The sequence below is a fragment of the Lynx rufus genome, unplaced genomic scaffold, assembly GCF_022079265.1.
Source record: "Lynx rufus isolate CCGP_SWC_20201006 ecotype Redwood Valley unplaced genomic scaffold, mLynRuf1.p SCAF_27, whole genome shotgun sequence".
Taxonomy (NCBI): Eukaryota; Metazoa; Chordata; class Mammalia; order Carnivora; family Felidae; genus Lynx; species Lynx rufus.
The window spans coordinates 5,398,123-5,425,039 of record NW_025814842.1 but is presented as its reverse complement, the minus strand read 5'-3'; the positions used below and the strand labels follow the sequence as shown (position 1 = coordinate 5,425,039).

General features: G+C 48.4%; 1 protein-coding gene across 2 annotated transcripts in view; it reads right to left on the bottom strand.

Annotated features, from left to right (window-relative positions):
* Nucleotides 1-26,917, bottom strand: part of LMTK2 (lemur tyrosine kinase 2) — an 82,472-nt gene that overhangs the window by 7,862 nt on the left and 47,693 nt on the right. For both annotated transcript variants that reach the window (XM_047089101.1, XM_047089102.1), the window contains exons 7-11: nt 24,405-24,538; nt 12,928-13,012; nt 11,588-11,709; nt 6,533-6,682; nt 1,376-4,358 (exon numbers count right to left, since the gene is read on the bottom strand). In XM_047089101.1, coding sequence (XP_046945057.1) covers nt 1,376-4,358; nt 6,533-6,682; nt 11,588-11,709; nt 12,928-13,012; nt 24,405-24,538 — 3,474 coding nt within the window. The remainder of the gene's footprint in view (nt 1-1,375; nt 4,359-6,532; nt 6,683-11,587; nt 11,710-12,927; nt 13,013-24,404; nt 24,539-26,917) is intronic.

Here is a 26,917-nt window from a genome sequence, read left to right as displayed (position 1 = left end):
GCTTTCCGCTGGAAATGGTACAGTACTGATTCTAAGTAGATCGTGACAAGTATGTATATTTTAATCCCCCAAACCATGACAAAACCTAAGATACGTAGTAAAAAAAATGCAATGATAAATTAAAAGGTATTATTAAAAAAGGCCTAAATTACCACAAAGACGGGAAGAACGACCAAGTAAAAACAAACAGAAATGAAGAAAATGGTATGCCAAAATCCAAACAAGACTAATTGTATTAAATGTAAGTGGCCTAAAACCATCAATTAGAAGACAGGATTTTTCAGAAGAGATTTAAAAACTGATTTGCTACTCACAAGAAACTAACGTCAAACATAATGATACACGTAGACTGAAAGTAGAAGGTTGAAGAAAGAGATCTCACGCAAATGCCGATCAAAAGAAAGCTGGAGCGGTTACATGAACATCAGACAAGGGAATAAAGAAGGCCATTCTGTCACGGTAAAAGGTCATCTCAACAACAAGATCTAATGGTCTTAAACGTGCATGCGGCTAACAACAGAGCTGCAAAACAGAGGAAGTACAGACTAACAAACCGAGAGAGACAAATCCAGAACTGCAGTCGGAGACTTCAACACCTCTCTCTCTTCTATCCGGCCACGGACGGAACTACCAGCACGCAGAAAAATCAGCACCTCAGCACCAGTGCAGAAGAACTGAACACCGCCCACCATCCAGATCCAACGGACATTCAGGCACGTTCTTTCAAGTACACGTGGAACGTCCACCAAGACAGACCGTAGCCTGGCTCCGAAACAAACCTTTTTAAGTTTAAAGGAACTGAAACCATATCAGACACACTCTCTGACCATAACAGAATCAGACTAGAAATCAGTGACAGATACAAGAAAACCTTCAACCCTTCATTTTTAAAGAGGCTGAAGTCTGAGCTCGTGGAGCAGGGCCCAGCAGGCACGGGAGGCCTGGAGGGCCACAGATTCTGCCGCTGCCGCTGCCGCTCCCTGGTCCCGATCCACAGGGACCGCCGGTCGCCGGCAACTCCGGGGCTACCTGTGAGCCACAGACTGTTCCGGCTTGCACCTGCGTGCTGACCACCACTGCCAACTGCTGGGTTACGGAAATGCGGTGTGTAAAGCACAGCCGACTTCAGCAGGCCTCTGCCGGCAGACCCAGAAAGGGCATCCGGGTCTCCTTCCCTTAACTCGACAGGACTTCCCTGTCCCACCTACACCTCTGCATATTCTTGGGAACCGTAACCAACCCCCAATTCCCATCTTTGGGGAATCCTAACACACTCTGCGGCCTCAAAGCGGCCATCAGGAAAACACAGCGCACTCGATTTCCTAACACGTTCTGGAATTCCCCGAGACGACAACGTGTGGAGGTTAACAGATACCTGGTCAAACAGATAGACCGTGACATCATCAAAAAACGTCACCGCCTTCTTTTCTTTCTTCCAGTCGTCCGGCAGCTGGTCGATGGCGACAGAGGCCGCAGGTTTCAACAGGCTGCGCAGATGCCTCCCGTCCTCGTTGCTGAGGATCACGGGCACCGGGTGCTCGGTCTCGTCCTCCGACTCGGAGCTCAGGCTGTGCAGGTGAAACGCCCGCAGGTCTTCGTCCGAGTCGTCGCTGTTTTCGTCCTCCTCGTCGGCATCCATGCCGTCCTCGGAGAGGTCCAACATGCCCGACACTCCAAGTTTCCCCAGGTACTTCCCTTCGACGTCCGGCTCCTTCAGCTTGGGGCCCTCGGAGTGGCCGCACGACGACTTCTCCGCCGTCACGTCCGCCGCGCTGCCGGGGCACAGGGTGGAACTCGCAAAGGCAAGGAGCTCGTTGGTGTTGGTTCCGGTGGAAGCAAGCGTGCAGGGGCGTTCCTCTGGTGCCTCGAAGTCATCGCTGCTGCTCAGCTCGGAGTTCCCCAAACTCAAGGGACTGCCGGCCTCGTCTTCGGGAGGCGGCGTCTGTTTGGAAACGTCAGGTGGTGCCGGTTCCGAAGTGTCTCTGGACGCCAGGTGACCGGAACTGTGCGAAGCGGGGAGACAGCTTCGGTCTGGCTGGCCGTGGCTGGTTTCCAGGCAACTGTCCTTGGCGCCAGGACTCTGCTCCGGCACGACCGGCTCAGGCAGCGGCTGGTCCGTTACCACCACCAAGGCCGAGGCCGAGGGTCCCGGGACGCCCTCGGACTTCTTGTCAGGCTCAGAGTCATTATCTGAGAAGTAGGCGGAGTCTCGGTACGAGCTCTGAGAGCCAGGCGCGAAAGTCTGCGAGGCCACTTCCGTACCCCTGTGGCCGTCGGCTGCGTCTGAGATGACGATGACCGGGTTGGGGGGCAGGGTGCCACAGCTGCCGTCACCCGCCGTGGCCGCCTCCGCGGCCGAGGCGCCGTCGGGGGCGGGGTGCAGGGTCCATTCAGGGGACTCCAGGTTCTCCGTCTCGTAGCCACTGTCTGCAGGCTTATCGGGGGGCACGAGTTTCTGAGGAGTGTGAGAGCCTAAGGATCCCAATAAAACATCACGGACATCCACCGAATCCAGAGAGTCCGGGGTCTCCACGGACTGTTCCGAAGTCGGAATGGGTGTTGACAAGCTGTCTTCTAGGAGGCTGTCTTGACTGGTCGAGTCTGAAGACAGGGCGGACACCAGGCCCCCCTCCTTGGCAGCCGCTTTACAATGCAGCTCACTCAGAGCGTCCGCACCTTCCGAGCTTTTCTCCAGCGCACGGTCAGCGTGTCGGTCTTCTGAGAGCGGCTGATTTGGGAAGTTCTGTCTCAATTCTGGAACACTGCTTCCTATACTCACCTCATTGGCAAAAATGTCATCAGTAAGAACCGGGTCACTTTTGGTCAGTGTCAAGGCCTCTTCGCTTTGGCGGGTCAGGTCCCGGGACCGGTCACCAACACCGTGTGCTCTGGCAGCCGCTGCGGGGGTTTCTACCGTGACGGTCACAGGGTCCGGATTCGTTTCTTGGCAGAGACCGTCTTCGTGGCTACGGACATCCGAGCATGTGGGTTCTCCCTGCTTCGGGGACGTATCTGGAGGTAAGCGGGGAGATGTTCCTTCTGTCTCCAGCGAGGTAGGAGGTACCCGCGCTTCTGGGGAAGACTGTAACGAGGTGTTCAAAGTGCTGTCCTTGAACACGACACCTGCATCCTGACCCTTGGCGCTGAGGCTTTCCTGCAGCAAAGGAAAGCCTGGTTTGTTCTCGGCAAACTTCACTTCAGTACCTAAAGAGTTCCTATGTGGAGTTTCTAATATCGTTTCGGTGAAGCCAGCGTTTTTAAGTTCTGTTTGAAGATCATTTAGATGTTCTTTGTCAGCCAGTGAGTCTTTTAGTAGGTTTTTCTCTTGAAGAAACAAAAAGTTTGCTGACAGCTCTTGAACGTTCAGTGGATCAAAATTATCTTGGTGCATGAGGGTTTCTGATAAGCAAAGAGGCTCGCCGTCAAAAAGCTTACGGGGCTTATCTTTCTCAAAGTGGCACGTTACAACGGACTCTCTGGAGTCATCCGGACTCGAACCGAAAGCGGTCGGCTTCAAGTCGGTTTGAACTCCATTTAGTTCCATCAAGTCAAATATCTTTTGGTGACTGGGCAGATCCTCTGATTTGTCAAGATCACTAAATATACTGTTGAAAGGGCTCTCAGGGCCCCTGGGGACCTGTACGTCCTCGGGTACGCTGGAATCTTTGGGGTCTGCACCGCTTTGGAAGAAATCCTCATCTGTACTGGACTCCTCTAATTCAAGGTTCCGGAGTGTCAGGAGTTGGGGCGCCTCCTCGTGTATCCTTTCCGGGTTATCCATTTCAGTTGTGAGCAGTGCGGGTGGGTAATCAAGCTCCAAGTTGCTGCCGCCTTTTTCTTCCAACTGGATGTAATAGTCGCTTCCAACAGAAAGGTTGTGGGCATCAAACACAGGGACCACTCCGGGGGCCCCACGGGGCACATCCTGGCCACTGTCATCTTGTTTCCCCGGCCCGGGGTCTGAAAGTGAACTCTCAAAAACTTCAACTGGAAAGAAGATGCTCGTGTAGGACAAGGCTTCGTCCGGGGGGCCCCGACCGCGCTCGTCAAAGTGGTCGTGCTTGGCTGCCTCCCAGACATACTCAAAGCTCAGGCCCTGGCTGGTCTCGGTCACGGTGAGGACTTCCTCCACCTCACGACCCAGCCGGTCCCTGGCGAAGTGGTCGAGGATTGGGAATGCGGCATTACTTGAAGTGTCTCTGCTGTTTGTATTCGGTTTAAGAGCATTCCACTGCTGCTCAAAGTCGACTTCTGAGTCCCTTTGGCTTTGCATCCGCAGGTAGGTGAGCAACCTGTGCACGTCCTCGGCCGCTGGTCTCTTGTCCGGGGACAGCCAGCAGAACTGCAAAACTTCATACCTGGGCAACGATTCAGAGGTGATTAATGGAATGATGGTAAAACTGCTTTAAAACAAGAAAGGACTTCACGAGGACTCCCAAGCCAACTCGCACCTCAAAAGTTTCTATGCTATGATCACTGTCAGCCACATGAAGGATCTCGGTTCACGGTGAAATACATTGTGGCACAAGAGGAAATGAAGAAACATAAACGTTGGGCCTACTAATTTTGTGTGTTCCCGGGACATGTCCCAGTATCAGTGTTTGTCATTTTCCTTCTGGTGTCTACCCAGTGACTTATCCCCTGAATTTAGAAACAGTTTTAACATGATCTCCTCTTTAAAAAATCGCCACAGGTGGTCTACGTAGTAAAGAATGCACTTGTCTAGGGGCGCCTGGGTAGCTCAGTCGGTTGAGCGGCCGGCTTCGGCTCAGGTCATGATCTCGCGGTCCGTGAGTTCGAGCCCCGCGTCGGGCTCTGTGCTGACAGCTCAGAGCCTGGAGCCTGTTTCAGATTCTGTGTCTCCCTCTCTCTGCCCCTCCCCCATTCATACTGTCTCTCTCTGTCTCAAAAATAAATAAACGTTAAAAAAAAATTGAAAAAAAAAAGAATGCACTTGTCTTACGTTTTTTAGATTGACTCGTTTTATTTTGCAAGAATTCTCAGAGACAAATGCAGTAGTGACTCATCTCTAACTCCTCCCCCCAATGAAAAGTAACACTACAATCTTATGTGGCACATGGTCTCCTGAGATCGTAAAAGGGGCTGAAAGCAGAGGGAAACAGTAGAAAATGAAGTCCAAAGAAGAGAGCAAGGGGGAGCTGGGTCTTCGAAGGGTTGGCTGAATAGAGCCAACCTCCCACGACATAGCCACGAACAAAAGGGAAGACAAAGGCAACTTCAAGTGTGAACTGTAGGCAGTATGTGTCAAGTTATTCCAGGTGAGACAGTTCGAGCGGTGTGGGAGCTGAGCACTGCCTCAGTGCATGGGGTTGCCTCGCTTCACGGGCAGTGCCTACTGGGCAGGCAGTGGTGTAGACAGAGGCTTAGAAAGAGGTGAACGTGATCCTGAATGGAAACGGAGTAAGAACTGGTCTGAAGACTCGTAAGAAGTAAATTTGTTTTGCAAATGTCAATATGCGCTATGCAAATTAGCTTCTGCCGCCAATTTAAATATTACCCTTCCTATGCTCTTTTCTCACATATTAGGTATCACTTACAAAAATAGCCTCATTTTTTTTTTTAAGTTTATTTATTTTTGAGAGAGACAGAGCATGAACGGGGGAGAGGCAGAGAGAGAGGGAGACACAGAATCCAAACCAGGCTCCAGGCTCTGAGCTGGCAGCACAGAGCCTGACGTGGGGCTCAAACTCACGTGTGAGATCATGACCTGAGCTGAAGTTGGACGCTCAACCAACTGACTGGCCACCCAGGCGCCCGCAAAATAGCTTCATTTTGAAACAATTCCACAATAGCAAACTCCCTAATGTTGACTTTTCTAATTGGTTCAGACTTCACATTTTTTCTTATTGCACAGAATACATAAACTCCTGCCTGTTGTACACTTTTTCCAAAACTAACATTACATTTTTAAAATATATGTTAATTCTAAAATCAGTTGTGGGGCGCCTGGGTGGCTCAGTCGGTTGAGCGTCCGACTTTGGCTCAGGTCATGATCTCACAGCTTGTGAGTTCAAGCCCCACGTCGGGCTCTGTGCTGACAGCTCGGAGCCTGGAGCCTGCTTCGGATTCCGTGCCTCCCTCTCTCTCTGCCCCTAACCCACTCACATTCTGTCTCTGTCTCTCTCAAAAATAAATAAATCATTAAAAAAAAAAAATTAAAATCAGTTGTGAATGATACACAAATCTTGGCTTTTCACAACATTTATCGTGAAAATAAACGTACTGGGGCGCCTGGGTGGGTCGGCAGGTTGAGAGTCCGACTCTTTCTTTTGGCTCAGGTCACGATCCCAAGGTCGTGGGATCCGGCCCTGTGTCAGGCTCCTCGATGAGAGCCTGCTTAAGATTCATATTCTCTGTCCCTCCCCTCCCCCGTGCCCCTTCCTCCACTGGTGCTCCCCATCCCCTCTAAGATAATCAATCAATCAAAATGGGGAGTATACAACTAACACCCACAGACAGAGGGTTTCCTTATCTTCTGAAGACAACAAAAAAGTAAAGTAGAGTTACCCACCATCTGTCAGAATAAGGCTGCTCCAGCTGGGGCTTAGGGAGTTTTGTGTCTCTCTCTCGAATGACCTGATTGAGAACATCTAAGTTGGAGAGGTTGGAATAAGGCTGAGCAGCATTATCAAAGAGCTCCCAAAGTGTCACACCTAGGGACCTGTGGAAAAAAGGAAACAGTCATTTCCTCCTCCCTTTAGATGTCGAATTTTTAACACCCACATTTTTATTAGTGACTTTAAGAATAAAGTGTGTACTGAAAAGGTTATTAAAGATAGCTCTTCAACGTGATTTTTAAAAAAAGGCACCTTCAATACAATGAGGTCAAGTATGCCTCCTCACATTTGCTACAGAGTACTCTAGAAGCTTTGGCCAACGCAGAAAGGAAAACTTAAACAAGGAACGGGCATAAGTATAGATAACAGCTAGTGTAACTGTCCACTTTGAAACTCAAGAAATTTTTTGGCACATCTTTCGAACGATGTAAGAGTTCAGTAAAACGGTGAGATGCGAGAGGAACATCCTGAGGCAGACAAAGAAATCCCGCTCGCGACAGTCGTAAACAGTTGGGTTTGGCTGCTGTTTCGGAGGGGCTTCTTCCCGTCATCCCGCCAGCTACCCGTGGGCCAGAAGAGGCCACCTGCCGGAGCCTCTCCGTGCCTCCAGGCCCACGGCTGTCACCACAGGCAGAAGGGAATGCCCCCTCCTGGGACCCATCCCCCTCCCTCACACCAAGTCCTCTGTCGCCACGGACACGGCCTCTGCGGCTCAGCCAGAGGGACACTTACTCTCCACCTCCTCTAAGCAGTCTCTGCGTCTCCACCTGGGTCGTACGGCATCTCCTGGCCACTGCAATGGCTCCCAAGCCTGGCTGGCTATCTGTGTCATCTGGGAACCCCCCACCCCAAGGACTCTCACGTGATAATGTAGGTGTGGCCTAGGAAACTGCATTTAAAGGGGCGCCTGGGTGGCTCGGTCGGTTAAGCAGTTAAGCGTCTGACTTCGGCTCAGGTCACGATCTCGTGGTTCGTCAGTTCGAGCCCCACATCGGGCTCGGCGCTGACAGTGCAGAGCCTGCTTGGGATCCTCTCTTTCTCTCTCTCTCCCTCTCTCTGTCCTTTCCCCCACTCACGATTTCTCTTTCTCTCAAAATAAAAAAATAAACTTAAAAAAAAAAAAAAGTTCCCTAGTGATTCTGACATCCAGCCAGGTTTGGGTGTGGATGGTTTACATGACCTGAGATCGAGGCCTCCAGGTGTTTGTTTGAATAATAAACCGCATTAAATAAATATGTTTATTATCTGATACTGTACAGTACAACGTAACTTATGAGTTAATTTACGTTAACTTCACAAATCAGTGAAAGAAAGCACATTCAGAATCTAAGTTGAGAGATCACTTCTGTCAGAGGAAACAAAATAGACCCAAATCTCCCAACTCAACTCAAGAAGGAGAACGCACCTTCTCGCCGGCACAGACCTGCCAGAGGCAGAGGGTCGTTCTGGATACAAAACAAGTTTAAGACGCTATCGATGACTTTAGGGAGTCTACAATTTAAGTGAGGAAAATAAGAAATTCGCTGCCACAGCTGGTGTGAGCTTGGGCACATGACCCTACCCGTCGCAACTCTCCAAATGCCTGCTCTAAAACTCCCTATCCCGAGAAGGCCCGTTCCCAAACCAAAGCCCTCGCCGGCCCCCGGCTCACCCTGTTCAGGAAGCATGACGAGTGGGCTTTCTCGACTCCCCACCCCCCACCTCTAACGTCTCCGGTCTCCCTTTCTCATCTCCTCACACAGGCCACAGAGAAGAGCCGTGTCCCCTCATCAAGGTCCGTCCCTGCCCCGGGGGCTCTCTGTGCTACGCTGTGCAGTCTCCTGCAGGACAGCCGCCGTCAGTCACGGCCCCTCACCCCTAGCTGCGGAATTCTTTACCTTGAACTGGCCCTTGCCTCCTCGAGTACCACTGGCCTCCTCCTTCTGGGCAGAAAAATGTCCTGGGGGTCTTACCCACTCTTCCAGCAAAACTCTCTGAGAGAGGTCCCTCCCGTCCCCCCTGGCACAGGGCAGCGCGGCCCCTGCCGCAGGCTGACGTCGGCAATGCTGCCCGCCCTACCGCTAGACTTGTCACGGTGTCAGAAACCGGGATGGGCTCTGTGTCCAGGAGCACAGGCTAAGCTCTCAGGTTAAACACCCTGCTAGGAATAGCAAAAATTTTGACAAAACATTAAAATTATCTTTTTAAAGGCATCACAGATGAGATAAGATAGCATGGAATTACCAGGAAAAACCCTAGAACTTGAAGAGCTAAGGAGAATACTAAAACCACCTCTGAGGGGCCGCTGGGTAGATCAGTCAGTTGAGCGCCTGACCCTTGATTCTGGCTCAGGTCATGATCTCATGGTTTGTGGGATTGAGCCCCACACGCCAGGCTCCAAGCTGTCAGCACTTGGTATTCTCTCCCCCTCTCGCTGTCCCTCCCCCCACCAAAATAAATAAATAAACTTGAAAAAAAAATAGAGGGGCACTTGGGTGGCTCAGTCTGTTAAGTGTCTGACTTCGGCTCAGGTCACGATCTCACGGTTTGTGAGTTTGAGCCCCGCATCGGACTCGGTGCTGACAGCTCGGTGCCTGGAGCCTGCTTCGGATTCTGTGTCTCCCTCTCTCTCTGTTCCTCCCTTGCTCGTGCTCTGTCTCTGTCTCTCTCTCTCTCAAAAATAAACAAACATTTCAAAAACAATGGAACCACCTTTGAGCTGGTGCATTTGCTGAATCACAGAACTTGGGCTTTTGTGGTCTTGGTTTACAAAGCTCAATGGGGATGGTGGGGGTGGTGAACAGGCCAAAGCCCTGGGCCTGTCCAAAGTAAGGGGAATCACAGAGAGACCTCCCCACCATAAAAATAAGCCTGCCCCCACCCCCTCCAGGAGCCTGAAAGGCAAGCTGACTTGGCATTGAGGGGCTCTGAGTAAGTGTTTGCGTGTGTGTGTGTGTGTGTGTGTGTGTGTGTGTGAGAGAGAGAGAGAGAGAGAGAGAGAGACTGTGTGTGTGTGTGTGTGTGTGTGTGTGTAAGGGGGGGTTGGCCCCTAGCAAGCTGTAACCACAGAGCTGCCCCTTGATTGGATCTGCAGCCCAAATTCACATCACCTGAGTGGTCAAAAAAACCCTCAAGCTGAATATGTAAAGCACAGTCCCCTTACACGGCAGGACAATCCCGGTATCCGACACACATAAGTAAGTGTAGATCCTCTCGGGAGGAATGCTCCTCAATTCTCGGTTTCCGAGATCCTCACCCCAAGGAAACGAGGCAGCATCAAGAACCAGCAAGATCAAATCCACAAAGACTTCAGATACTGGAATCACCTGACACAGATCACAACCCAATTGTTAAGAACACTGGGACAGGTTTTAAAAAATCCAGTCGACTTCCTCCAACTGAAAAGTCAATAGCTGAACCACAGAACTTAGTAGACAGATTTAACGGAAGAACAGACACACTTGAAGAGAGAGTTTTAAAGAGAGACAGAATTAGTGGCTGGAACACAGGTCTCGAAAATTATCTAGAGTGTGGCACAGAGAGTCAGAGAGACAGAGTGTAAAAAGGAAGAGATTAAGAGACAGAAGGCCGAGCAGGAAGGCAAAAAACACACGTCTAATTAGACTTCCCAAAGGACAGAAATGGAGCAGAGGCAGTACTTGAAGGGTAAGGGCTGAGAACACCATCAAACTACAGATTTGAAAAAGCCAAATAAATCCCAAGCAGAAAAACATAAGAAATCCACACCCATACACATCAGAGTGAAACTACAAAAACAGAAGACAGAGAGAAGAGTTTAACAGCAGCCAGACAGCAGAAGTCACATTACCTTCAAAGGGCTTAGGGAGACTTACAGCTGACTTCTCAATAGCAACAATGGAAGCCAGAAGACAGTAGAATGATCTCTTCAATATGCTGAGAGAAAGTAACTGTCATCAAGTAAAAATATATTTCAAAAACGAGGACAAAATAAAGGTATGTTCAGACGCACAAAAACCCGAGGGTCTGTTACCAGCAAGCAGGCCCTCACTACGGGAAATTCTGAAGGACGTACTTCAGACAAAGGGCGAATGATCCCAGATGGAATGTCTGAGATTTAAAAGCAAAAAAGAAAAGAAAAGAGAACTTAGAGCAAAGGGATTTGATTACGTGGATCAACCTAAACAAAAAACCGCTAAAAAACAAAACAAAACAAAAAAACCCAAAATCCAAAAACCAAAAAAACAAAGAAATAATAATAAGAACAATGTCTTGTGAGGGTAAAAGAAAAAAAAAAAACCCAGCAATTACGTATTGTGTGCGTGCATGTGCATACACGCGTGTGGGGGGGAGGTGTATAATCAAACCAAGTTAAAGTCTGTTAAAGTATCCTGAGGGACTCGCAATGTTCAGAGAGAGAGAGGGCCAAGACATGAACTGATATATTAGACTACAATAAGTGGAATACACGTTATAACTTCTAGGGTAACTTTTAATAAAAGTACAGGACTAGAGTATACAGCTCCCAAACTAACAGGAAAAAGAAGTTAAAAAAAAATCAATCCAGATGAAGGCAGGAAGAGGAAAAGAAAATAGAAAAGGCAGGATAATAGTACAAAAAAATGTGTACACAAATTAAGAAAGCTGTAACAGAAACTGTTAGTCAAGGACGTAAACGCATTTCTTTTTCAACTTCCATTAAACTGATCTCCTACAAATCACAGTATTACATAATGGTCCAAACTTCTGTTTTTTTGTTCACTGCAGTCAATATTTAAAACGTCTATTATACTGTAGGCCCTACAGTCGACACAGAAAACAGACCCGGTTCCTACATTTACGGACCTTATTACTGTTGAACGGGTAAGACAAAAGTTAATGATATCACAGTTGTGATAATTGCTAGGATGTCAATAAACTGTCTTTTTCACACCATCGGGCACTCCTATGTTCCTACATCTTATTCAACTATTTCTCCTTAAGCACTCAAGGAGAAAGAAGTTAAGTCTTGGCTACACAAAAGTCGAACAGAATGGCAAATCAGTACGTACCAGATATTACTATATTTCGTTTGATCTGCAGTTAGTAGTCTGTCTTGAAAGCTGGTTACTAGTTCTGGAGCAGTCCATCGCAGAGGGAAAATTTTTTTATCATCTGTTTCAATATAATCCTCCTGTTTTATTAGAAAACATACAGAATTTTTAATTCTATTAATTTTTAATTTTTAATTCTATTTAATTCTATTTAATTCTATTAAGAGAGATTTTCTGGGCAGGAGGTGGGTGAGGTTTTTCTCTGAAGCCTCCTGGGCTCCATGAGCTGCTTTCTGAGCCATGAACGCTCGCCCAGCCATGAACCTTCCTTCCTGGAAAAGGAAGGTACGCCACGTCGGATGCACAGAACACAGACTCTGAGCAAAACATCTTTTAAAACATGCCGGGCCTTATGCCCCAAGTAGGACAGCAGTGCCTACGTTACTGAATAAAAGCACAGACTTGAGAATGACACAGACTGGGTTGTGAGTCCAGGCTCAACCGTTCACCTGCTGGCTATCTGACCCTGGGCAGCCAACAAATATGCTAACAAGCCTTTTTCTTTATCTGTTAAATGGGGATCATACAATTCCCACCTCCCTTTATGGTGAGGATTAAATGAGATAATGCCCGCAATTACCTCATGGTGCCTGGTAGACAGCAAGGGCTCAAGACACTAGAGGTACTGTGTAGACAAATAACCAACTTATATTTTCATAATGTACTTCAGTTACAAAATACTATGAAAATATGACCCCGGGGTCCTCACAAGAACCCCGTAAGACAGAACAGACACGACCCTCGTGTCACTGCTGCTGGCGTGGAGCCAGGACAGTCACATTCTTTGCCCCACGTCACACTACCTCATGCAGTTGGGCTACACAAAAACAAGTGAAAACCTCAACTACCTCTTATCTTCTTTGGGGATATAGTTATGGCAGAGTTTAAAAATCTAAACTTCTAAGCTTACTCAATTTGGGCCAAAACTCTACTGGAGAAATATTGATATGACATGCACGGTATTATTTTTTGATACAGGTGGTCATGAATTATTGCCCATTGGTTCATGCTAAAATTTATTCTGCACCATCAAATTACATCAATTACACAGTGTAAAAGTCTTTTTACGCAAAGCCTTTGGAAAGCGGTCACAAAACCTCAGCACAGAGCCACTCATCTCGACAAACTGCTCGTCAGAAGCCAACACTACCGTTAAAATGAACAAACCGCTCTCCAGAAAGGCACCGTAGCCAAGATCTTACCCTCCTTTGACGAACAGGGTGGCATTTGTGATATGACCACCTCGGGACTATGAAATCAAATCAGCTTCAGGAGAGAATCTTTAAACCTTGGCTTACCTTGTACCTGCTGAGTCCTATCCCATAATCTCCCACTTTCACATTTAGATCCGAGGTAAGGAAACAATTCCGCAGGGCTAAATCACTGAAAACAGAAAGAGGGATGTGAGCATGAGGACAACGGGAACCCGCAAACAGCACAATGTGACCTCAGATTTGCTACAAAGCAGAGTGGTGTGCTGGGCTCCCTGGCTCCATAACGTTTTACATTCTTTTTTAACGGGAAAGGGGTTATATGTCACGTTCTTTGTTACTTAAGTCCCCGGTGACGATCAGATTGTTTTACAAACAACTGCTAAGGTTAAACGCTGACCACGTCTTTACCTTGTGCTGTGTCAATACCAGATCAATGGCTCATTTCCCAATGTTTTAAGGATGACCAAGAATTCTAAAATACTAAATTGTCTGAATAGTTTTTTACAGTAACTCGTATTACTTGAGTAACAGTCTAGTGGTAGTCTGTTTATTAGGAGTATAGATGAATAAAGTTACAGCCTCAAGCACCTAAGGTTAATCTACATTATTAAAAATGTTTGCTTTTTAACTTTTTTTTCTCAAAGACATGTGAGCATTCTAAGGAGGCCCTTTCCAAATTACTTCTTGCAAACCTCACCTCTCCACAGGTAGGTAAAGAACACATTTTCAGGACTTGCTTAAAACAGTTCGTTTGTATCGTTGATTTAAGAACATGTTAATTCTCAAAAGCATACCCACTGAAAAGTAAAAACTGCTTTTTCGGAAGGAACTTTCCATACAGACAACAGAGTCAACACTTCGGATTTTGGTATAAGCCCTTTATCATCTTGTAATCTTTTTTATCTTTTTAATCATCCTTTGGCATAGGAATTAAAAAGTCCACTAAGTCAAGACAGAAAAGCATACTGAATTTAGTTTCAAATCATAAAGTTATCAGAAACTGGCTTTCTGTGGTCCAAAACTCCACATGTCTGTCTTCCTCTGATCGTAGAAGACAATCCTATAGTGATTCCATTCTTATCTTCAAAGCTTCCACATGGGGAACAGGACGCTAACGAGGCTGGTGACGGCAGCACTGATTCAGGCACACATCAGTGGCTGTTATTTGCAAAGCACTCACTCTACACGGGCACTTCTCTGAGCTCCAGCCACGTATTAACACATACACTCTTCACGACGAACCTTTGAGGCACATGCTATCATGCTCCTTATTTACAGATGAGGAAGCAGGCCTAGGAGCAAAGGAACTCCCCTAGGGTGGCAGAGCCAGCGAGAGGCCGTCCCCACCAGTAACTGCCAGCGACAACACGTCAGGCCAGCAAGCAGAGGGCTGTTTCATGCGTACGGCTGGTCCTCGATGAACAGGTGCGCACTGAGACCTCCAACGGGTTATGTTCAACTCTTCTCTACGCTATGTTTGCTAGTGGTAATTTTCAGTGTCCATTCAGAAGCTTTCGGGCCTGTGGTGTCTGGGAGCAAAGGAGAAACTCCCAATCTTTTTTTTTTTTTTTTTTTTTTAGTATTTATTTATTTTGAAGGTGAGAGAGCGCATGCACATGCGTGGGTGAGGGGCAGAGAGAGAGAGGAGATAGAGAATCCCAAGTGGGCTCCGTGTTGTCAGCACAGAGTCTGACGCAGGGCTCGATCCCATGAACTGTGAGATCATGACCTGAGCCAAAATCAAAAGGTGGACATTTAACCGACTGGGCTACCCAGGTGCTCCAAGAAACTTCCCATCTTGTTTTTCAACGTTCATTTGTTTTTGAGAGAGAGAGAGGGAGGGAGGGAGGGGCAGAGAGAGAGGGAGACTGAGGGTCTGAAGTGGGCTATGAGCTGACAGCAGAGAACCTGACACGGGGCTTGAACTCACAAAGATCGAGAGATCACGACCTGAGCTGAAGCTGGGCATCCAACCGAGCCACCCAGGTGCCCCAAAACTTCCAATCTTAAGAAGAAAATTAGTCTCCTTGTTTGGAACGAAGGAGGCAGGAGGGAGGAAGAATCAATACACCGTTTGAGAGCAGGGAAGCGGACACACTTCCAGGCAGGCAGCACCGTGCGCGGGACCGGCAGCCGCAACAGGACAGGGCCGCGGGTTCCGCCAGCAGAGGTTCGGTGTCGAGCACCCCTGACGGGCATTTCCGCCGTCTCCGTTGACAGATCCTTCTTAACCTTCCCCACGTCCCCCCTCCTCGGGCCGGAGTTAAAAGCTGGGTGCCTCATTCCACCAAGGCCCCGTGCGTGCCGCCTCACGCTGGCGGGGGCACCTGCAGAGGCCTCGGCGCCTTCCCCGCGGGCCCTCCGTCCGAGCGGCTCCTGGGCCGCTCCGCTTCCCCGCTCCTCCCGCCCGCTCAGTGCAGGTCCTGACACACATCGGACGCGAGGGCTACGGAAAAGACGAAAAGTTACAGAAGCGAAAGGCCACGGCTCTCACTGTAAAAGGCATCCTAACACTCGAATACGACCCGGCCGGTGTTCTCAGGGAAACGCTCCTCGTCGCCTGGAAACCGAAGCGATGAGGCCAAAAACGGGGGTGCGGCTGGAGGGGCTTGCACACCTGCCCCCTGCCTCCACCCCACACAGACCCAGAGCCACACACGGCCCAGGGGGAAAAGCGGCAGACAAAGGCGACCCGGGGCAGGTCACTTAACACATCAGAGCCTCGGTTTCCGCAGGAACAAACAGGGACGCACACTCACAAGCTTTCGCAGGGGTAAAATAAAGCTACATACGAAAGGTCCCTAATTTGACGCAAAATCGCTACGAACCTTCTCTGAAGCCCAACAGTACGCAAAGCAAAAGACCAGAAAAACACAAAGCTGTAACTTAACGGCACAGGTAATTCTTGACGTCAATGGCTGCTTTGGGTCGGGGAATACAAACATAAGCAGCGTATTCTCCTTCAAGTTGAAAAACAGGTCTGGTGGTGAGGGTGCCAGACGATCCGGCCCGACAGGCTCTGTCTGGCTCGGTCCCCACGGCCGTCGCCTCCGCTGTGTGAGTGGAGCAGGCCGACACGGGAGGCGGGAACCCACAGATCTGAGGAGCTCCCCACCCGGGTTCATTCACCAGGAAGCATCGCTGCTTGCTCTCAGCTCACACCAGAGCTAGTGTTAACCCATCTCCAGAAGGACTGCTCGACTGGAAACAGCTTGGCGGGGCCAGAGCCATTTTCAAAATGGCTCTATTTATGTTACCTACACTCTCCTGAGACGGCCCAACTCCTGACAAAAAGAGTAACAGACGGGAAGCAAAGTTACTGAAACTTCGCACTGAATATTCTTCTAGGGCGTGACGTACATTATCTTAAGTCATCTTGACACAGCACTTCAGGAAAAAGATTATCCCTTCACAGAAGAGACAGGGTCGGAAGGATTAAAGGTCGGGGCGTATCTTCTGACGAGCGCTGAATTAACAACTTGAGCCCCAAACCCCTGCTTTGCTCGCAGCGCTCTGCCTCTGGCAGCCGTGACAGTGTTAAAATAATCATTCCATGGTTCTGAAGAAACTGCAGGATGTGGCTCAGAAAGGTGCGAGCACAAGACGAAAGCAAACGGGTTCTGAAACGGCACCCAGGACACGGTCTTGACCGCTTTTGCTCCTGTTTACTAGGTAAGTCCTTGCTAGCTGAACCACGCTGCATTTAGTGAGCGCCCGCTGCATGCCAGGCACCCGCCAGGCTCTGCGTGTACACAGAACACCTGCACCGTGAAACGCTGGGTGGGCCCTGAGGAAAAGGTTTGGCCAGGATGCTGTCCACCACCGACGGCCTGGGCTTTGAGGCCCGGGGATCATACCAAGCCTTCAGTTCTCCGCTCTCCCCAGGGCTGGGCCACAGCTGACACTGAGGTGGATGGTCAGGCTGCTAGGGGTCTCCACCCCTGGTTATGGCTCATCTCCTCACCGGAAACAATGACCAGACCGCACAAAATACATAAGGAAGCGGTTTTCAGGTCCCGCACAGCGGACAGCCCAGGGCTCCGACCCTGAAGAGAAACCAAATACCAGGGGTGAGCTCCACATGCGCTCCAGCTTTCCGTTGAGGGTCCTTCCCAAACCACGGCACAGATGCAGAGCCCAGAGAGCAACAGCCTCCTTGGACGGCGGAAGCAGAGGCTGCCGGGGAGGCTGAACTGTAGGGCAAGGTGTAAGGAGAGGAGGGGTAAGCGGAGAGAGCACGCGAGGGCCCCTCTGAGTCTTGTCTGCGGCCACCTCCTGAGCTGCGGTGCCCTGGAAGAGAACGAGGGGCTGACAGAGGACACTCCCCAGAGCCAGCTAGACGGTCAGCGTGGAGCGACTGCCCTCAACACCCTGGTGACGCCCCTCAAAGTCCTTAAGAAAGAGGGGACTCTGACATAAGGCAGGGGATCCTCTGGGCCCGTCCTGAAGATGTCCAAACCAGGGCGGGGCCAAGCTGCCAACGAACTGCCTTCCGGACACAACCGCATCACACTCGGCGTGCGTCGGGAGCACGAAGAAGGTGAGTGAAAACGCAGTAGGCCTGCGGTGGGGCCGGAACTCCCCATCACAACTCCCAGAATCCAAGCCGGGGCTAAAAGGCCACATCAGATCAGGGTCAGAGAAGGCCGGCGTGTTTCAGGTGTGCACGTTTTAGCAAGTGACAAACCAGCGGGCTTAAGAACACAGCACTACACCATGGATCCCAGAACACTGACTTTCCCAAAAGGCCCAGGACCATCTAGAAAAAAATGGAACATCCGGGGCGCCTGGGTGGCTCAGTCGGTTAAGCGGCCGACTTCGGCTCAGGTCACGATCTCGCGGTCCGTGAGTTCGAGCCCCGCGTCGGGCTCTGTGCTGACAGCTCAGAGCCTGGAGCCCGTTTTGGATTCTGTGTCTCCCTCTCTCTGACCCTCCCCCATTCATGCTCTGTCTCCCTCTGTCTCAAAAATAAATAAACATTTTAAAAAAAATTAAAAAAAAAAAAGGAAAATGGAACATCCAATACTTTACTTAGCACCGATGATTTCAAACTGACACCTAGGGTCCCAAGGCAAAGCGGCGCTCCCCTCGAAGACACCCACTTTCACCTTCCCTCTGCTTCTCGCACACAGTCCTCCTGCGGTGCGCATCGCTTCCCTGGCGTGGCCGGCCCCCACCTCCAGCTCTGTCCTCCCTAATCCTCTCTGCACAGCATACCTGCATTTTGCATTAACTGGGTTATTGGAATACTAGGCTTTTTCTAAGGCTTCCTGAAGCACAGTTTTTTAATTTTCTTTTTTTAATTAAAAAAAATTTTTGGGGGGGGGCGCTTGGGTGGCTTGGTCGGTTAAACGTCCAACTTCGGCTCAGGTCTGATCTCACCGTTTGTGAGTTCGAGCCCCGCATCAGGCTCTGTGCTGACAGCTCAGAGCCTGGAGCCTGCTTCAGATTCTGTGTCTCCCTCTCTCTCTCTCTCTGCCCCTCTCTCGCACTCTTAAAAATAAATAAATGTTAAAAAATGTTCCTCCCCCAGCTCCACCCTCCAGGTAACATGTTTCAACAGACTGGTAGCTATAATCTTTTTGTACTTTTCCCATACACATAATATACACACAAGAAGGCATTTGCTCTATGCGACATTACGCCCACCTCTCTACATCCTCGCTTTTTTTCATTTTTTACTCCACAACATCACACAATGCGGAAAGCCCTCGGAGTCACCAGCACGGCAGCTGTCCCTCCGGTAGCCGCGTGGTACTTCCACAGTGCCGGACGGACTGAGATGGGTTCTCGCTCCCCACAATGAAGCTTGCTTTGTTGTGGTTTTTGTATTGTTTTGTTTTGCCGCCCCTTCAGACGACACGGTGCAGTAACAGATCGTTCTCATCCATGTCCTTAAGTTCCAGGGCTTCCATGTCCTAGGGAAGTGAGTCTAGCAGGGGGTAAAGGGAACGTGGATTTCTAATTATACAGCTCCCGCCCTGAAAGCTCTTCAAAATTTGTAATGATTTACACGAAATTCAGGAAACTCCCCCACATCCCTACCAGCAACAGGCGCAGGGGCTCCTTTAGTTCTGAGGTTCTGTGACTTTGACCTGCGTGTCCCTAGCTACTGAATGTGATCATCCTCCCGTCCGCTGGCCCGGCCCTGTCTCTGCCCGTCTTTCTAGGGGTCGATGTTCTCTCGCCAATTCTGAGGCCCGCTGTGTATCGTGAACGTTCGCCCCCCGGGCCGCTCCTTGCGTTGGCAGCTACATCTTCGCAGGCGTGTCGTCCACGGACTTTGTCGCGGTGTCTGTTGCCACACAAAATATTTCATTTGCAGAGAACAGTCAGCCTCTGATGTAGTATCTACCCTTTATTTTACAACTCCCAGGCTTCCTGCCTCAGGAAAGGAAGACCTTCCCAGACAGGAGGTCTTGCTCATCCCTCGGTAACACATACACACAGCCTTCGGGAATTTTGCCGGAATCACCTTTATTTCTTACGTCTTTATTTTTATATACGGGGTGGTGCAGAGGTCCCGTACTTTCACCGATGGGTAACGAACTATGCCCACATTGGATAGGGAAGCCACCTTTTCCCCAGTGACAGGAACATCACTTTGCCATACATGAACTTGCTCCTCATACTGGCCACGGTCCACTTACCTGTTTCTCCATCGAAACCGTCCTGATCTCTATCTCAGTGGCTGACTTTGAGTTCTGATACCTCGCAAAGCAAGCCTCCCTTGCTGCCCCAATTCACCTCTTTTTCATACTTCACTGGCTCTTCTAGACATTTATTTTTCCATATAAAGCTGAAGATAATTTCACTCCCCCTCCAAAATCGTGTGAGGATTCTTACTGGCATTGTTTGTGAAGCTTACTTCTCAATTTTGAGTTGACGGACGCCTTTGTGCTGCCTGCCTTCCCACCATAAAACGGGGCACATCTCTCCATCTGCTCGCGTATTTTACGTCCTTCAGTAAGACTGCATAGCTGTCTCCACGCAGTCCTGGGTCTTTCTCACATAAATTATTCCCAAGTAATTTATAATGAATTGTAACAAATAATTTTGTGGCACTGGTAAAAATGGGATGGGTTTTCTGGCCTCACTTCCAGGTATACTTTAGTATATCTATAAGCAAGCTACAGTAAATTCTTATTGATTTTGTTTTTTAAAGAAACTAGTATCTTGCTGTCTCTCGATATACAGTATCATGCCACCAGTAAAAAAGGGTGCCTAGGGGCGCCTGGGTGGCGCAGTCGGTTAAGCGTCCGACTTCAGCCAGGTCACGATCTCGCGGTCTGTGAGTTCGAGCCCCGCGTCAGGCTCTGGGCTGATGGCTCGGAGCCTGGAGCCTGTTTCCGATTCTGTGTCTCCCTCTCTCTCTGCCCCTCCCCCGTTCATGCTCTGTCTCTCTCTGTCCCAAAAATAAAAAAAAAAAATAAAATAAACGTTGAGAAAAAAAAAAGGGTGCCTAGTGAGTGCTTAGGGTAGTTTACTGGCTCAGTGTGGGCCTCGGAGCCCCCAGCTCTGGTTTTGAACCCCAGCTCTGCTCTATGACCAGGATCTTATGAGTGAAGAACACGAGGCTAGAAGAGGTGAGGCCCTGTGCCTGGGGCCCTCATTACTGGTCAAGTGCCTGCAGACTTGTAGCTCAAGCCAGATTCCACAGCCTGTATAAGGAAAATCCTTAGATTTGCATCATAAAAGCAAAGTGACAGTACAATCGTGTCTTCTTTTCATTTAACACCACTAAGGGCCAGACGCTACAGGTGGCTTTGATAGAAGATTATCAATTAGGGAGAGCCCCCCCTTGACTTGCTGGATGGGGGCTGCCCAATTCATGAATAATTTAATAAAGCCAATTAGATCTTCAAAAGTAAAATAAAATAATCAAAAGAATTACAGCAATCATATTTATTGCCGTACAAAATTTTTTTTCCTTAAAGACTAATCTTTAGAATACGAAACATTAGAAGGAATTTGAAAAGATAAAATTTGAAGATTTACATGCACACAAATTAATGAAATCTCCTAATAACACACTAGCTGAAAGATCTGCTCATGCCAGCACAAGCCGATTAGTAACCAGACTTTCTAATCTTTACCAGTGTGAACACCCACAGTACAATTTAAGAAAAACTAATGTAAAACAGAACCTAACCCTAGTGTTTATCTATCATGCTCCTGCAACCCTGGATACCCACACTCTGAGAGCCGGAGAACCTCAGTGTTTCTCAGCAGAAGGTAACCTTAACTTTAAAACAGGGAAAATCCTGGGGTGTCTGGGGGGCTCAGTCAGTTAAGCGTCCAACTCTTGGTTTCGGCTCAGGTCGTGATCTCACAGTTCGGGAGTTTGAACCCCATTGCACTATCAGCACTATCCCTGTTTGAGATTCTTGCGCTCTCTCTCTCTCTCTCTCTCAAAATAAATAAATAAATAAACTTCAAAAAATATAAATAAACCAGGAAAATCCTAAGGAGGCTCACAAACGATCCAGGTACTCCATCCCTCAGCTACCTGAGGCACCATGAGGCCCAGGCTACTCACTAGAACCTCTGTGCACTGAGCTCATGGTGGTGACCTGTGGCATCTCACTGGAGCGGCTCAGGAAGCCTGACGGGCAGGGGACGGGAAGTCCCAGGCTCTCGGCCAGAGTGGCGGAATGGTGTGGAACGTAACCCGCTGGCAGCTTCTGCTGTTGACATGGCCTTCACGGATGTCACATGTAAGCTTCGGAGATGGAGGCTACCTAAGAGCCAGGCATAAGTCTCCTCTTAAACAATAAGCAAAAATAAAATTTAATTGCGGGTGCTTTACTAGATCAGTTTCCAAACATAGCTGACGGCTTTTAGTTGGACATGTGGGCTATTCTATTTTCAACCAACACAGAAACCTGACTTTAAGTCAGCCAATGAATATTCTGAATTCCAATTTAAAAATATGCTATACAGTTTGCTACCACCAAAAACATAATAATAATAAATTAATTAATTAAAATATGGCTACTTAAAAAGAGAGGGGGGGTGCTAACAATTTAAATATTCTTCACCTTGAGTTTTTGTGCCTGGATGACATCCAAACATAAGCGTGATTTAATCCGTCACCTGTATTTGTTCTGAAGTTCACAAAAGCCTAAATCAAGTAGGACTTCAACCTATAGGGACTCACAGGAAGGGGCACCTGGGTGGCCCAGTGGGTTTAGCATCTAACTCTGGATTTCGGCTCAGGTCACGAGCTCACAGTTGTGAGATGAGGCCCAAGTTGAACTCCATGCAGAGTGTGGAGCCTGCTTGGGATTCTCTCTCCTTCTCTTTGCCTTCCCCTTCTCATACGTGTGCATGTTCTGTCTCTCAAAATAAATAAACATTAAAAAAAAAAAAAACCTCAACTCATGGGTTGCCAATTTTTTGAGGTCTTTGCCAATTTTTAATATACAGCAGTAGGAACGTACTTGGACTTTAATGCCATTTCTAGCTGCCTCTGAGACCTTTGTGCTGCTGACTCTGACATGATACTCTCTCCAAACGCTCCATCTTCCAAGATCTAAAAATTCCTAAACCAGCTTTTAGGGATTAATCTGCTGTGACTTACAAAAGATTAACAATACAAATATGCTGGGTATTAACCTGCTATAAGATATTAAAGATACGAAATATAAGATTTCTCTGTCATGAAGCAAATAGACCATTTACATTTCGAAGTTTTGTATAAGGGATTCTGCCTCGGGCTTGAAGAAACCCATAATCTCTGGGGTCTTTTATAAAGCCCTTTATCAGAATGATTCACTCACTATGCATGCCAAATAAGATATAGATGTATGAGAAAAATGTTAATAATTTTCTTTCTTTCCTACCCTGAATAATGTTGAGAATGTGACAGGGTACTTTTCCATGTCTGTTCTCACGCACGCACGCATACACAGCTCTAAACATACAAGCAGGTGTTTTCTTATTTAAAAAAAAATGGCATCATACTATAAATACATTCCTATGAAACCTACCTCTTAAAAAATAGAATACTTCATAGCCCTTAAAGTCAAAACACACAGGTGTGCCTTTTCAGGGCTTTGGATTGTTAAGTGTTAAATTATCTAATTAAAGTCAACTGAAGAGCAGCGCCTGGGTGGCTCAGTTGGTTAAGCGTCCGACGTCAGCTCAGGTCATGATCTCACGGTTTGTGAATTCGAGCCCCACATCAGGCTCTGTGCTGACAGCTCAGAGACCAGAGCCTGCTTCGGATTCTATGTCTCCCTCTCTCTCTCTGCCTCTCCCCCCATTCGTGCTCTGTCTCTCTCTCTCTCTCTCTCAAAAATAAATAAAATGTAAAAAAAAAACAAAAAACTAAAGAGAAGCTGGTTTCCCTGGAGACCTGAGAAATAATTTCAAACATATTTTTATTTTTTATTTATATATTCAAAGTTTATTTATTTTGAGAGAGAGCCAGGGAAAGGCAGAGAGAGAAAGAGAGAGGGACAGAGAATCCCAAGCAGGCTCCACACTATCAGCGTAGAGCCCAATGTGGGGCTTGAACTCACGAACCTCGTGACCTGAGCCGCAATCAAGAGTCGGACACCAGGGGTGCCTGGGTGGCTCAGTCGGTTACGCGACCAACTTCGGCTCAGGTCATGATCTCACCGTTCATGAGCTCGAGCCCCACATGGGGCTCTGTGCTGACAGTTCAGAGCCTGGAGCCTGCTTCGGATTCTGTGTCTTTCTTTTTGCCCCTCCCCTGTTGTGCTCTGTCTCTCTTTCAAAAATAAGTAAACATTTTTTAAAAAAAGTTTAAAAAAAAAAAGAGCTGGACACTCAACCAACTGGGCCACTCAGGTGCCCCTCAAACATATTTTAAATGTAAATCAGAGCTCAGAAGGCTAGAGAAGAATAAGCAGCAATCTCCTTTTGGGTTCACAGAACCATCACCTCTGATAGGACTCAAAGCCCTTTTTTACAAAACATTAATTACAAAAATTACATCAATGGTCTGAGCCAAACACAATGTGCTCCAAAGAGCTGCAGCTATTCAAGTGGGACCAGGAAGGTTTCGGCACAGATACATTATACTGACTGCTGCTCACGCACACCCCCTGACCACCTATAACCCAGCCCGGGGGCGGGGGGCTGAGGTGGGAGGGCAGGCCTCTCAGAGCACTGGCACCCCTGATGTGACCCTCCACAAACAGATGATGCTGGCCTAGCAGACCCTCCCCTCCCCTCCCAGGGATGGGCAGCGGGACCCACCCTGAAATCGCACAATCAGGACCACAGCCCGAAGCTGACGTGACAGGGGAGCACAGAGAGACGTCAGCGGGGAGACGGACGCCGTCTGCCCCCCGCTGAGCGATGTGCAATTTTTTACATTCTCTGAAATTCTGGAAATGGTCTCCGGACCTCAGGCTGTATGCAGACATCCTGTTCCCCGGTTCCGGTCTGACCGAAGCCCAGCTCTACCCTCGCTCTGACCCGGGGCGTCCCGGACAGCTTCTGCTTACACACCCTCCAAGTACTCTCCGGAACCGTCACGCGGACGGCGCAGCCCGGGCGGTGAGCGAGGCGCCGATGGACAGACCCACCTGTGCAGGAAGTGCAGCTTGTGCATGGCGGCCAGGCCCGCCGCGATCTCGCAGGCCATCCGCTGCAGCAGCATGGTCTGCGAGTCCCCCCTCACGTGCTCTTGCTCGTTGCGCAGGTAAGCTTTTAGGTCACCCTGCAAAAGGCAGCGTAGGTCAGTTTCCAGAGGGGACGAGGCGAACATGCTGGCGACCACACACGTGCCTCTGCCCGTGTCCACTATTATTTATTAGAACTCACTAAGATTGGACCTTAATAAAGAGCAAGTTCCAAGTTACAAAGAGTAATTCCACCCAAATACTTTATAAGTATAGAAAACACTATCATCTTTTAGGATCGTTCTAACCAAACGTTAGTTTATCTTTAAATAAACTATCAGTTTAGATGAACACACGTAAAACCAAACAGTAAAACTTAGATAATTTCTCAGTGATGCACAATCTAAACTAAGTGCAGAGGTACAGAAATTTCCAGGTAACTGAGATGATATGGAGAGTAGAATAAATGGTGCCGTGTGCACTGCCTGTAAGGATTCTAGGACACACACGGCCAGACAATAGGTCACGAAGGCTACTGCCAGAGCACTCGAGAGCGACGGAGAGGGAGAGAACGAAAGAAGACCGGCCGGGGGAGGGGGGGAAAGCATGCTGAGTGCTGGCCGAGTCTCTGCCAGCTCCCCCAGGGCCCGGTGTGGCCCCGAGACCGCTCGGAGAAAGAACATTCCGGGCCCTCCAGAAAAATGCATAAAGTTACTAAGCCTATTCTGAGTCTGGCAGCGCGGACAGGAAAATGAACAAACTCACACCGGACGCCTCCTGAGGCACATCCACCGCAATGCCAGGCCCTCCAGGTATCCCTGCCGGACTGCCCCGTGTTACTCTGCCTCTTTTTCAGGACTTTATTATTAAAACAAATTTTTTTAATGTTTATTTTTGAGAGAGAGAGACAAGAGTATGACCAAGGGAGGGGCAGAAAGAGAGACGCACAGAGAATCTGAAACAGGCTCCAGGCTCTGAGGTGTCAGCACAGAGCCCGACGTGGGGCTCGAACTCACAAACTGCCAGATCATGACCTGAGCCAAAGGCAGACACTTAACAGACTGAGCCCCCCAGGCAGGCATCCCTCTTTCAGGACTTAAATTTAGGACTGTACGTTTTGGGGAATACACGTTCAAGGAAATAAAATCTTCCACATTCTCCTTATCATCACGAGTAAATATTTATTGATTGGACTTAATTCCCAACTAAAGCTTTATATAAACAGTTAACAAAATTTAGAAAGCAAGCCAATAGCTTTCGATTGTTATTATACCTGGGTCAAGTAATGACTCCTGAGGAAGGTAATCAACTAAAGAACAGAATGCATTTCTTGCAACTGTCAGGAAAGAGCAAATTTATCCAATTCTACCCAGAATAAAACCTTAGAACACAATATTCCATGACAAACGTTTGCCTACCTTTAACTGCACACCGCAATGTAAATTCTAGGCCCGCTGCAACATCTAAAGGCTTTCGTTCCCAGTCTCAGTGGTTTTTATGTGAATGATAACGTTGAAATTAATAATTACTGCCAAGCACTGTGCTAGGAGTGTCTACACCTGCTGCCTCGAATAATTCCTGCAATTTGAAACATTTCCTGGCTGTGGAACTGAGGCTCAAGGAGGTTAAGAAATCTCCACGAGGCCACAGCCAATAAACTACTGTTTAGTTTTACCAACCTGTCAAGAAAATCCACTTAGGGTTGCAGATCAAATCAATTTACTTTATAAGAATGAATGTAAAATAACTTCATGTCAGCCACATGCATTTGTCGGATCCCCCCAAACTTAATGGGACTGCTCTGCCAGGGAAGCAGTTTCGTGCCCTCGGGACCCGTATGTCCTACCTCTTATTTCCTTCCAGACGTGATGCTGGAATCACAAGCCGCTCCAGGAGAGAAAGAGACCCTTCTTGCCTTTGAATAACACATGTCCCAGAGAGCCTGGGAGACTAGATCGGTTAAGGATTCGACTTCGGCTGAGGTCATGATCTCGTGATCTGTGGGTTCGAGGCCCGCGTCGGGCTTTGCGCTGACAGCATGGAGCCTGCTTCGGATTCTGTCTCCCTCTCTCTCTGTCCCTCCTCCATTTGTGCATGCTCTCTCTCAAAAATAAAAATACATGCCCCTTCCCACCCCCACCCCACCTTCCCCCAGGCTAGGCTCTACCCAGTGTTGGAGTGGGTGGGAATAAAGACGGAGTCTCATGACAAATACATTAATCCAGACTAAGACCAGCAAAAAGCTCCAGGCCTACAGGCTAATGAGATTTTCATAAGGTGGCCCACATGGAAACTAAATATGAAAATGAACAGCTTTTTATTTACATTACCAGTGAAATGGCAACTTAAATCCATTTGTCCAACCCCTTTCCTGCAAGATCCATCTAAGAAAAAATCACCCTCACACAAAAGTAGCATTATGCTGTGCTGTATCTGGCCAATTCTCAAAACAAACAGAAGCTGCTGGCAAACAGTGA